Source organism: Suncus etruscus, chromosome 5, assembly GCF_024139225.1.
Source record: "Suncus etruscus isolate mSunEtr1 chromosome 5, mSunEtr1.pri.cur, whole genome shotgun sequence".
Lineage (NCBI taxonomy): Eukaryota > Metazoa > Chordata > Mammalia > Eulipotyphla > Soricidae > Suncus > Suncus etruscus.
The window spans coordinates 155,860,190-155,873,286 of NC_064852.1; the positions used below are offsets into that span (position 1 = coordinate 155,860,190).

Here is a 13,097-nt window from a genome sequence, read left to right on the forward strand (position 1 = left end):
GAAGGTCAGTGGTTCGAATCCCGGTGTCCCATATGGTCCCCTGAGCCTGCCAGGAGCGATTTCTGAGCACTGCTGGGTGTGACCCAAAAACCAAAAAAAAAAAAAAAAAAAAACTCACAAAGCTCAACATCATAAACGGGCCAGAGAGAAAGCAAGAAGGTAGGGTGTTTGCCTTGCATGCGAAGGGATGGTGGTTCAAATCCCAACATCCCATATGGTCCCTGAGCCTACCAGGAGCAATTTCTGAGCATAGAGCCAGGAGTAACCCCTGAGCGCTGCTGGGTCTGACCCCCAAAAAAAAGTCATAAACAGGCCGGAGAGGTAGCATGGGGATAGGGCAAATTTGTCTTGCATGCAGAAGGACGGTGGTTCGAATCCCGGCATCCCATATGGTCCCCCGAGCCTGCCAGGAGCGATTTCTGAGCATAGAGCCAGGAGTAACCCCTGAGCGCTGCCGGGTGTGACCCAAAAATCAAAAGAAAAAAATCATAAACAACTTCAACAAAGTCTGGGTTGGGGCCAGAGAAATAGCACAGCGGTAGGGCATTTGCCTTGCAAGTGGCCGATCCAGGACCGACAGTAGTTCGAATCCCAGCATCCCATATGGTTCCTTGTACCTACCAGGAGCAATTTTTGAGCACAGAGCCAGGAGTAACCCCTGAGTGCTGCCAGGTGTGACCCAAAAACAAAACTAAACTAAAATAAAAAAAAACAACAAGGTCTGAGTAGACAGGGAGGGGGCTGGGAACAATTCAAGTGGTAGTGCTGAAGTAGGGTAGGGGAGAAGGGCAAGTCAGGTCCAACACTTACACAACATGAACTCATACCATCTCTGTCAATTCGATTTCTCTGCTGAAACAAGAAGGTTCAGATTGGAGCCAGAGCCATAGCACAACAATAGGGCATTTGCCTTGCTCAAGGCTAACCTGGAATGGGCCTTGATTCGATTCTCGGCATCCCAGATGGTCTGTGGAGCCTGCCAGGAGCAGGCTTCTGAGCGCAGAGCTGGGGGTTACCCCTGAGAGCCACTGGGTGTGACCCAAAAACCAAAAAAAAAAAAAAAAAAAAAAAAAGATTCAAATCAAAATCAACACCTATGACTTGAACTCAATACCCTAGTCTGGTTTGGGGTCTCATCAGGGGTCTTCACTCCAGCTGCTTTCTTGAAGGTTCTGCATTTGCAGGTTGTCGGGATGGATCCACAGCTAAGTAAATTTATAGGTCTCTGACAAGAGAAAGAAGCAAATCACAGAAAATATTCACAGTCCAGGGCTGGAGCCATAGTACAGAGGGTAGAATAAGGTGTTTGCTTTGCACTATGCTGACCTGGGTTCGATATCCAGTGAGCTCGCCAAGAGTGATTCCTGAGCTCAGAGCCAGGAATAACCCCAGAGCACCTCCGGGTGTGGCCCTAAAACAAAACACACACACACACACATACACACACACACACACACACACACACACACACACACAAAGAGGGATAACTTACAAGACAAGGGATGAATTGACACAAAGTAGAGACAAAAGTACCAGCATGTGGGCCGGAGTGGTGGTGCAGGGCATAAAGTGTCTGACTTGCTTGTGCTAGCCTAGGACGGACCAAAGTTCGATCCCCCGGTATAGTATAAAATAATAAAGAGATCCTTTGGATGAGCTTGGATGGTAGTGGATGGAGATGGAGGCCTTTCTCCTCCAGCCCAGGACCACAAGTATCCAACTCTTCTCCAGCTGGCGGTCCCCAACTTCTGGATAGCGACGAGTGGAGAACTCACTCACAGGCAGGCTTCAGGAAATATCAGCTTTATTCATGCCCTAGCCAACATGTGTGGCTTCTCTCATAACCTTTTACACTGGATTCCTATTCAGTCCTGCTTTGTACCTTGTCCCTCAGCCATTTCCTCCAGCTTCCTTCTCCATCCTCCATCCATGCAAATCCCCTTTTGCCCCTGAGGCCAAATCTTCTGTAACCTCCCCAAGACCCGTCCAGAAATGGGAGGGTCTTTCTTGTAGGTAAGGTTACACAGGAAGAATGGGGGATGGGGCAACACTCCAGTGTCCCATATGGTTCCCCAAGCCAGGGGCAGTTTCTGAGCGCATAGCCAGGAATAACCCCTGAGTGTCACCGAGTGTGGCCGAAAAACAAACAAAAAATACCAACATGAACACACACATATACACATGTGTGTATACACATACACATACATACCGACACATGGCTATGCCACCATCTTCTCATTTGTCCAGCAGGGTCTGCATGTGGGGGTCAGACCAAGAACCACAGAAAAACAAAATTCTCCATGTCGGGCTGGTAAGATGGTGCAAGGGTTGGAGAGGCCCTGAGTTCAATCCACGGCACTTCAATGCAGGGTTCTATGTAGCCCTGGTAGTCCATTCCCATCCAATGAGCCCTCACCTCACCAAACCTTGTCATTGTCCATCATGTCCTCTTCATGTGTCCAGTGAAGCCCAATATTTTCACATCTGTGCGGGCACCCCACCGTGCTTGAGGGTCTGTGCATTCATTTCTCCGGTGGTGTCACAGGGATACCAACTTAGCAGCGTTGCAGAGCAAGTGGGAACAGCCAGTTCTTTTTTGTTTTGTTTTGTTTTGGGGGCTACACCCGGCGGCGCTCCTTAGGGGTTACTCCTGGTTCTGTGCTCAGAAATCACTCCTGGCTGGGGGGGGGGGGCATATGGGATGCTGAGGATCGAACCCGGGTTCGTCCTGGGCGGCAGTATGCAAGGCAAAGGCCTTATCACTGTGCTAACACTCGGCCCAAGGGAATAGCTAGTTCTGGGGTGCAAGTCTGTGGTGAGTCAATGAAGAGACTGGGCTGCTAGCAGACTCTTACCCAGACCCAGGAGATTCGTGTGTGTGTGTGTGTGTGTGTGTGTGTGTGTGTGTGTGTGTGTGTGTGTGTATGTGTTTGAGCCACACCCTGTGGCACTCGGGTTACTCTTGGCTCTGCACTCGGAAATCACTTCTGGCTGGCTTGAGGGGGACTCTATGGGATGCCAGAATGGAACCCAGGTCCATTCCGGATCAGCCAGACGCGTGCGAGGCAAACACTATCACTGTGCTATCATTTTGGCTGCCAGACCCAGGAGATTCTTGGTATGAGATGAAAATTTGGACAAGAGTTACAGTGGCCACACAGCACCCCTGCCTGGCCTCCTGCTCTCCTCTCCAGCCTCCCTGAAGCACAGAAGCTGATGATGACAGGCAGGAAACATCACCCACTCCTCCCCACCCCCTACACCTCGAGTTGCAGAGGGGAAGAGTCTGAATGTCTACACACCTTACCTGCCTGCTCCCCTCCCCCTCTGCAGGTGCAGGTGACCCGGGATGGGACTGTCCTCCCAGCAGCTTGTGGGGGGAGGAGGGGCCAGCTGCGGTCCCCACTGGAGACAGGCCAGGACTGCAGGACTGGGCTGGGTAGGGGTGGTGGGTACCAGGCACAGTGTCTCCTGCCTAGGGAAGGGTCAAGCCCAGCACAGCCCCAGTGCCAGGCTAATGCCAGGAACAATCGCTGGCTCTGCAGCACTTAGATTCTGGGGCTGGATGCCAGGCCCTGGCTCCCTGCAAGTTCTTCTTCTTCAAAGCTGGGTGATGTCAGCTGGGAACAGGGCAGACTGGAAATTAATTTCCCTTCTGAAGGACGAAGCTAAGCCGGAGCTGAGCCAGAGCACTCGAAGGAAGTGGGTCAGCTAGACTTTTCCCCTTGGGGAGCATGCAGACTGGAACCTGACTGGAATCCAGGCCTTCAAGATTCTGTTAAGTCCGGAACTCAGGGCCCACCACCCAAAGACCACCAGGGAGACAGACAGTCATGTAAACGCAAGGGAATTTATTCCAGCATGCTGGGGTCCAACATCTCCTAGGAAAGGAGGCCCCCGAGAATGGCTCACAGGCAAAATTGAAAGGGTGCCTAGGGCTCAGTCCAGGAGATTTCTGCTTCTGAGTATTGATCTTTAAAATTATTGGTTCTTAGTACAAGGTTGGGCGAAGATTGGTTGTAGATCCAATGTAGCATCAGAAAGACCCAGCAGGCCCCCCAGATCCAGGGTGTGGTGTCATCTGGCTATCTGTTACTGCAGACCCAGGGTGCAGTTGTCATCTGGCCGTCTGTCAGCTGCTGTTTAGCCTTATATGGATATATCTCCTGATATTTACCCCTAGGGTCTGGTTCCAGGAACTGGTTGTTCTTCTGGACCCAGTCTTTGTACCTTAAAACTAGAGCCTGTCATGGCTGCAGTTAGGCTCACAGCAAAGCCAGGTTTATAGCAGTTAACTTCCTTAAGCAAGCAGAATACCGAAGCCAAAGCAATGTTATCTCTAAAGGCCCACTGTAGAGTATTCTTGGTATTATTCTATGTTCTTAGTTCTGTGTCTGTCGTCCCACCTGGATCTTCAAGGTGAGGGTGATTGAGTGTGAAATAAAGTAGCTTGTGGGGGAGGCCAGACAGGCTTTTGGCAGAGCTGACGGCTGGGTCGGATGGCAAAGAACTCTCTTTGCCAAACCTTTGGTCCCCTAACTTCGTTGTCTGAAGTGAATTATTTGTGGTGGATGGTTGTTGCCCAGGAGAGGGATAGAAGGATGAGGTTTAATCTTTCTCTCTGGGAGTTATTTTTGGACTCGCAGACCTCCAGCAAGGTGTTCAGCCTCCCCCCACAGCCCACCATATTCTTTTTTTTTTTTTTTTTTTTTTTTTTTTGGTTTTTGGGCCGCACCCGACGGTGCTCAGGGGTTACTCCTGGCTGTCTGCTCAGAAATAGCTCCTGGCAGGCTCCGGGGACCATATGGGATGCCGGGATTCGAACTGCTGTCCATCCTGTGTTGGGTGCGTGCAAAGCAAACACCTTACTGCTGTGCTATTGTTCCGGCTCCTGAATATTTGACTGGGGTCCCTGCCAAGACTCCACTTGTGGGATGAGGCTCAGACCTCGGTTAACCAAATAAACTCCCTTTTCCACCTTGCATTATCAAAGGTGGTCTTTGACCCTCAGCTGGTGTCAGGACATTTTTTAGTCAGTTTTTATTATTATTATTATTTATCAGAACGGGAGGTGTCAGGAGTTACTCCTGGCTCTGTGCTCAGAAATTGCTCCTGGTAGGCTTGGAGGACCAGCAGTTGAACCCAGGACCGTCCAGGGTTGGCCGCATGCAAGGCAAATGCCCTACTGCTATCTCTCAGGCCCCTACATTTTTTTGTTTTTTTTTTTTGGGGGGGGGCCACACCCGGTGACACTCAATGGTTACTCCTGGCTATGGGCTCAGAAATTGCTCCTGGCTTGGGGGACCATATTGGACAGCAGGAGAATCGAATCGCAATCTGTCCTAGGCTAGAGCATGCAAGGCAGACACCTTCCCACTGGTGTCACTGCTCTGGCCTCAGGCCCTTAAATCTTATCAGGACTTTAAGTTCTCCTTTCCCTTTCTTGAGGGGGTCCAATCATCTCAGTGTGATGTTTCAGTTTCTCCATCAGGAAGAGGCCATTGCTTCCTGGTTAGATTATAGGGTAGAAAGCTCATTACTAGGTTTCCTGGACAGGCCAGAACACTGCAGCCTTCCTGCCCCTTTCACCCTAGCACCCAGGAGTGGGGGCGAGGTGAACCAGGAACTGGACATCTCACTTGCCCCACTAGTGAGGTCTCCATTGTCACTACACAGAACTGTCCCTCTATTTTGGGCCGGCCAGAGCAATCAATTGCTCTTTTATTTGGGGGGGGGGTCACACCCAGCCACGTTCAGGGGTTACTCCTGGCTCTGGACTCAGAAATCGCTCCTGGCTGGCTCGGGGGACCATATGGGATGCTGGGAATCAAACCCACGTCTGTCCTGTGTTGGCGGTGTGCAAGACAAATGCCCTACCGCTGTGCCATTACTCAGCCCCTGAATTGCTTTTTGGAGGGAAAATCAGCCCTTGAGTACTACCCCACATGGGTTTCCGTCCCCGTGAAAAAGCATTTCATGAGGAGACAAATGGTGAAGTAGAATAATTTATTTTCTTCTCCAGGTGATCTGACTTTCATTCATGCCTCCACAACAATAAAAGCAAAGTAAAACTGGAATATTTAAGGCTCACAAAAAAACTATAAAGAAACCACACAGCACTGAGCTGGAGGAGAAAGACCTCATCTTCCATCCCTCCATCAGCCAGCTCATCAAGAGCTGAACTGCAACAGTAACCTCTGAACGCTGCCGGTGTGACCCCAAAACAAAAACAATTATGTATATGTTGCTAAGCAGTGCATCCTTTTGCTCTTCACAATGCACAGGAATAATTTTATTTAAAGGACTATTAAGAGGGGAGAGCACAGAGGTCAGTTTCCACATTCAAGTACAAGGAAGGAACCACACCTCTGCGGCTTAGATGCAGGGACCTCAGAACAGGAATGTGCTTTTTGGTCCACACCCTGTGATGCTCAGGGGCTACTCCTGGCTTGAGGGACCATAAGAGACACCAGGTATGGAACCCCCATCCGTCGTGGATCAGCCACATGCAAGGCAAACGCCCTACCGCAGTGCTATCACTCCAGTCCTGTTCTTTGTTTTTGTGGACCATTCCTGGCAGTACTGAAGGAATCATATGCACGATTGAACAAGAGTCATTAGAAGCAAGCTCCTTCACAGCTGAACTGTTGTAGTAGTCTGAGCTGGGGACTCCCTCTCGTCCTTGCAACCTTTTGTTTCTTCTGAAAACCGCTACTCTGGGGCTGCCCATTCCTGCACCCCCAAAGAACTTAGGATTTGAGACTGCAGAGGACAGAGGACGGGCCTTTCTACTATGGGCAGCTCCAGGGCTGGTCCTCCACACTCTGCTCATCTCTCAGCATGTTTGGAAGGAACCCTCCTCCATCTTGTGAACTTACTAGACCCTACAGCCCTTCATGTCCCAAAGCACCAGGCTGCAGGGTTGCTCCAAGGCCTTCAATGTGGTCTGGAAGGTGCTTGTTTTAAGTGCAGAGTCGCAGGTGCTCAGCTCCCTCTGGGCCCACCTCACTCTTGGGATTGCTGAGGAGGCTCAGAGTGGTGCAGGCCGAGTCTAATTGTCCCCATTCCTCCTTGTTGCTGCCACCAACCTACTTTTAAGTTTTGTGTTTTTTTTTTTTTTTTTTTTTTGGGTCACACCTGGCAGTGCTCAGGGGTTATTCCTGGCTCCAGGCTCAGAAATTGCTCCTGGCAGGCACAGGGGACCATATGGGGCGCCGGGATTCGAACCGATGACCTCCTGCATGAAAGGCAAACGCCTTACCTCCATGCTATCTCTCCGGCCCCAAGTTTTGTGTTTTTATTTCTGGGGAGGGACTCCTGGGGAGTGTTTGGGCAGTGCTGAGGATCAAAACCTCCTCCGGTGCTCAGTCTGTGGAGCACCTCTCAGGCTCTGCACAGCTATCACCCTACCCCCCAACCCCCCATTTTGGTAAGTACCCAGAGCACTGCAGCAGGCTCCCACATGCCCTTCTCTGGGGAGAGATGATGTGGTTTTCTTCTGGAAGAGTCTCTCTAAGCTGCTATCTCCAGAAAGAACCCATTTGGGTCTGGGTAACTAAGGGCTTCTGTAGGGGGTGTTCAGCAGCCCATCAAGCTTACTCAACTTCGACACCCCAGAGTTTCTTTTTTCTTTTTCTTTTTTTTTGGTTTTTGGGCCACACCCGTTTGACACTCAGGGGTTACTCCTGGCTAAGTGCTCAGAAATTGCCCCTGGCTTGGGGGGACCATATGGGACGCCGGGGGATCGAACCGCGGTCCGTACCTTGGCTAGCGCTTACAAGGCAGACACCTTATCTCTAGCGCCACCTTCCCGGCCCCGACCCCAGAGTTTCTGATCAGTGTGTACCCTGGGCATGTGGACACGCTTTTTTTTTTTTTTTTTCAATTCTTTTAATTTGCGTGTCATCCTTGCGCAGGGGCCATGCTCATCTTCTCTGTATGGTTCCAATTTTAGTAGATGTGCTGCCGAAGCAAGCACAGTGGACAAGCTTTGTCCGTCCTCAAGTCACATCTAAACCCTAAAAGACGGATTTTCTTTTTGCTGGGCCGCACCTAGCAGTGCTCAGGATTCATTCACTCCCGGTTCTGAATCCTGGGCTCACTCCTCGCAGTGCGTAGGTAGGGGACAGAACCTGGGTCAGTCGCACGGGCCCTGCCCTCGGAACATGGACTCTGCAGCCCTCAAGGTGATTTCTACAGCCAAAGTCCCAGTGAGAAGCGGCAGGAGTTCCTAAGTCAAAACTGGGACCAAGCCAGGATTCGAGAACAGACACTAGAAGTGGGTCTGAAACAAGACTGGAGGAGAAGCCCAACGCATCACAGGCCCTTGCTTCTGTGGGGCCAGACAAAGACCCGACTAGGCAGCCAGGGCTTTATTTGGGGGTGGGTGGCACAGCCGCCTCTGCTCAGGCTTAGTCCAAGCAGGGCTTGGGGCGAACATGGAACCCAGGTCAGCAATGTCAAGACCAAGGCAGCGCCTGCCCGAGCACTCATTCTGCGCAGGCGCGGGGCCGACCGGCCGCCGCGGGGCATCACGGGACTTGTAGTCCAGGTTCGCCGCCGGCCTACAGCTCCCAGCGGGCGCCGCGCCGCCCCGCCCCTCGCCTCGCCTGCCTCGCCTCCCTCGCCGCGGGTCCCGCTGCGGCCGCCCGGGCAGGGCGCGACCATGGCGGACGCGGCCGCCGGCAAGGACCGCTGCGGGGACCAGCGGCTCGTGGCGCTGCCCCTGTCGCGCATCCGCGTCATCATGAAGAGCTCCCCCGAGGTGTCGAGCATCAACCAGGAGGCGCTGGTGCTGACGGCCAAGGCCACGGTGCGTGAGTGGGGGAGGGGCGGAGTGAGGCCGAGGCGGCGCCGAACGGTCGCCGGACCCGGACGGCGGCCCGCGGGCCTTCGCGCACGCGCGGCCCCAGCGCCTCACACCGCGCGCTTCCGCCCCGCGCGCCGCTGGCTTGGCCCCGCCCACCCCTCCTAGCCTCACCTGGCCCCGCCCTCGCGTCTTTCCGGGTCGGCCCCGCCCCTTCCGGTTCGTCTCGCGCAGTCTTTCTCTTTTGGCCCCGCCCCTGTCCCTCGCGACCGCGCCCACTCCCTCCTAGCCTCACCTGGCCCCGCCCCTTTCCCGGTTTATCGCGCGTGCTTCCTGGCCCCGCCCTCGCCCGCCCGTCTTTCCGGGGTGGGCCCTGCCCCCTCGGGCCCCGCCCCTTCCGGCTTATCTCGCGCGCCTTCCGCGTTTGGCCCCGCCCCGGTCCCGCGCTCCTTTGCGCCTGCGTCGCGTCGCCTGGTTCGGCGCCAACCTCGCGCCCTGCGCCATTGTCTTCTCCCACCCGGCGGCGCACCCCGAAGTCGCCCCCGCCCGCGCTGGGGTCCACGCCGCTTGGGCTCCGAGCCCCGTCCAGTGCCGGGAACCAAGGAGCGAACAAGCACCTCCCCCCTGTGCCGTTGCCCGCTGCAGGAGCTCTTCGTGCAGTTCCTGGCCTCCTACTCGTATGGCCACGGCCGCGGGCAGGACCGGCGGGCGCTCACCTACAGCGACCTGGCCAGCGCCGCCGAGGACTCGGACACCTTGCAGTTCCTGGCAGGTGCGTGGCCTCACGCGGGCACCCAAGCTCTGCTCTCACTGGCTGGCTTGGCTGGAGAGACCTCTGCAAAGTCCACCCTGCTCAGGACGGAAACACACAGGCGGGGGCCTTTGCCGTGCACACAGCTGACCAGGGTTCAACCCCCAGCATCCCAGATGGGCCCCGGAGCCAGCCAGGAGTGATTTCTGTTAGTTTTGGGGCCACACCCAGCGACGCTCAGGGTCGGTCACTCCTGGCAGCTCCGCCCTGTGTCCAGAGCAGCATGCAAGGCAAATGTCCTACCACTGGCCACAGGAGTGATTTTTCTGAGCGCAGAACCACATGTAGCCCAAAATCCAAAAATGAAAAAGCAGACAGCTGTGAGCTTAACTGTTGGTCCGAGAGGGACTGCTGGAAACAAGCCCCTGGATCGTCTTCTGCCTGTGGACTGTGCTCTGCCTCTGGGAGTTGGGGTACAACCGCCAGGCAACAGTGCTGGGCGTTGCATTTGCGGCGGGTGGGGTGGGAACGGATCTTTGAGGATCTGCTAGCCTGCTACCGCCACATTCACCATTTCTACCTCCGCCTTCTGATTTTAGATATTCTACCGAAGAAGATTTTGGCCAGTAAGTACCTGAAGATGCTCAAAGAGAAGCAGGGAGATGAGGACAATGCTCAGGATGGAAGCGACAACGAGGCAGAGCCCTAAGCCCGGAAGCACAGCTCTAGCAGTCAGCCCATGCAGGACCCCCAGCGCCCGGGCACCCCGCCTTCTGTCCCGTTGAGTGTGTGGGAGGCACCACGCTACACATGGTCCACAGATCCAGGAAAGCTCCCCCGGGACCTGGCCCCCCTCCAACTGCCACAGCTCACACCCAGGGGGCAGGTGGTTTGGGGTAATGTTCTCAGTTACAGCCAGAAGAGCTAAGTGCCGGGTGTATATATTCATAAATGAAATGAGTACTTGCAAAATTTAGACTGAACCCCTAGTCAACAGTTTTTGGAAACAACTAGTAAAGAAATGACAAAGTTTTGGAGGGTTAGGGATAGTATATTACATCTGAATTTTTATATTTATAAAGATTTGTACTTCAATAAGTTACCCTCTTTTATTAAAGAATTGCTTTTTTTACAGTAAAATAATCCATGGACTTGTTTTGGAGTACTGTTGCTCTGATACTTTGTTATCTGGAACTTTTGTGAAATTAAAAAATAAGCATTTCTGGGTAGCAGTAATAGCACAGCAGGAGGGCATTTGCCTTGCACATGGCTAACCCTGTTTGATTCCTGGCATCCCAGAGGGTCCCCCATATACTGCCAGAAGTAATTTCTGAGTGTAGAGCCAGGATATGACCTGAAAACATCAAAACACAAAAGGGCATTTCTAACACCTGGAGGAAAGTCATCATATCCAAAATGAAACAGTGCTCTATGGGGCAGGAGCATAGTACAGCTGAAAGGGTGCTTGCCGGGACCGGAGCGGTGGCGCAAGGGGTAAGGCATCTGCCTTGCTTGCGCTAGCCTAGGACGGACCACGGTTTGATCCCCCGGCATCCCATATGGTTCCCCTCAAGCCAGGAGTGATTTCTGAGCGCATAGTAGCCCCTGAGTATGGTCCAAAAACAAAGGGTGCTTGCCTTGCATATGTCAGACCCAGGTTCAATCCCTGGCACCCCATATGGTCCCCTGAGCCTGCCAGGAGTGATGCCTGAGCATAATCAAGAATGGCTCCCAAACATAGATGTCCACATTTTTCCTGAAGATTTTTTTTATTTTGTTTTGGATTTTGGGTCTCACCCAGTGGCCTTCAGGAGTTACTCCTGGCTTGGCAAGCACCAGGAGACCATCTGGGATGCCAGGATTTGAACGGGTGTCCATCCTGTGTTGGCAACATGCAAGGCAAACGCCTTGCCACTGTGCTATCACTCCGGCCCCTCGACGAATGTTTTAAAACTCAAATACCTCTGTTGTTAACTGCTCCTCTTGTCATATCTGCGGTCAGTTTGAGGGGCTGGAGAGCTGGAGCTCAGCAGTCCAGGCTGTGTGCCCCAGTGGCCTGGGTTCTGGCCGTCACTGCGCTGGCCCAGGAATAACTCAGCAGTGCTGGCAGTGCCCCTACTGGTTTTCACTTTCCAGAAAATTCGTGGGGGCCGGGCGGTGGCGCTAAAGGTAAGGTGCCTGCCTTGCCTGCGCTAGCCTTGGAAGGACCTCGGTTCGATCCCCGGTGTCCCATATGGTCCCCCAAGCCAGGAGCAACTTCTGAGCACGTAGCCAGGAGTAACCCCTGAGCGTTACCGGGTGTGGCCCAAAAAACAAACAAAAAAAAGAAAATTCGTAAGCCCATTACACACACAAACACAGAAAGTTTCTGGCTCTTTCCAATCTTGTGAAACGGTTCTGATTTGCATCAAGTGATGCCAGCCAGAGTGGTGGACACTATCACCCCTCATTAATGTTTGCAGCCCCTCCACTCTCCCATATGCACCACTGGCGTTTCCTGTCCTCGGGGAAGTCACTGGTGAGGTCGGATCCCAGGTAAGTAGAGTGAGCGAACACTCAAAAGAAGCATCCACCAGCCACGTCAGAAGAATAAGTCATTTTATTGTAAGTGAGAAGTGGAGATTTATATTAGGGACAAGTAGGGCGTGGACCCTGTGTCAGCCAATCAGGTAGAGTGTGAGAGGGATTAAAACAAGGTGTGTATCTAAATTGGGGAAGACGGGGGGGGGGGGGGGGGGGGGGGGGGGGGCCGGGCGGTGGCGCTGGAGGTAAGGTGCCTGCCTTGCCTGCGCTAGCCTAGGACGGACCGCGGTTCGATCCCCCGGTGTCCCATATGGTCCCCCAAGAAGCCAGGAGCAACTTCTGAGCGCATAGCCAGGAGTAACCCCTGAGCGGCACAGGGTGTGGCCCAAAAACCAAAAAAAATAAATAAAATAAATTGGGGAAGACGGTAAGGGGATTAGGGAAAGTGTGCTCTAGCTGTTAAAACAGTGTGTTTAACATGAGTTGCTACACGTTTATTTTGGGGGGGGGGGCACACAGTAGTATTCAGGGGTTCCTCCTGGCTCTGCGCTCAGAAATAGCTCCTAGCAGCCTCAGGGGACCCTATGGGACCTAAATTGGCCACAAGCAAGGCAAACACCCTACCACTGTGCTATCACTCCAGCCCCCTCATGAATTTTCAAGTTTTTTTCTTCTTTTTTTGGTTTTTGGGCCACACCCGGCGGTGCTCAGGGGTTACTCCTGGTTGTCTGCTCAGAAATAACTCCTGGCAGGCATGGGGGACCATATGGGACACCGGGATTCGAACCAACCACCTTTGGTCCTTATCGGCTGGTTGCAAGGCAAACGCCGCTGTGCTCTCTCTCCGGACCCTCAAGTTTATTTTAAAATAAATTTTTTTTGGTTTTGGCCACACCCAGAAACACCCAGGGATGCCAGGGGTCGAACCTGGGTTAGCTGCTTAGAAGACAGACCAATGCCTTACCCATTGAGTTACCACTCCAGTTCCAAGTTTTTTTAATTTGTTTTGTTTTGAAT

The 13,097-nt window shown here is 53.2% G+C and overlaps 1 protein-coding gene, 1 long non-coding RNA gene and 1 other non-coding gene across 3 annotated transcripts in view; 1 reads left to right on the forward strand and 2 right to left on the reverse strand.

Annotated features, from left to right (window-relative positions):
• LOC126009513 (uncharacterized) overlaps positions 1–13,097 on the reverse strand; it is a 175,518-nt gene that overhangs the window by 102,600 nt on the left and 59,821 nt on the right. The gene's annotated exons all lie outside the window — the stretch shown is intronic.
• On the reverse strand, positions 7,871–7,978 carry LOC126010670 (U6 spliceosomal RNA). The gene has a single exon (XR_007496686.1). It is a non-coding gene; the product is annotated as a U6 spliceosomal RNA (small nuclear RNA).
• On the forward strand, positions 8,654–10,677 carry CHRAC1 (chromatin accessibility complex subunit 1). Its single transcript, XM_049773941.1, has 3 exons — positions 8,654–8,812; positions 9,452–9,578; positions 10,157–10,677. The coding sequence occupies exons 1-3, from the start codon at positions 8,666–8,668 to the stop codon at positions 10,264–10,266; spliced, it is 384 nt and encodes a 127-aa protein (XP_049629898.1). The 5' UTR covers positions 8,654–8,665; the 3' UTR covers positions 10,267–10,677.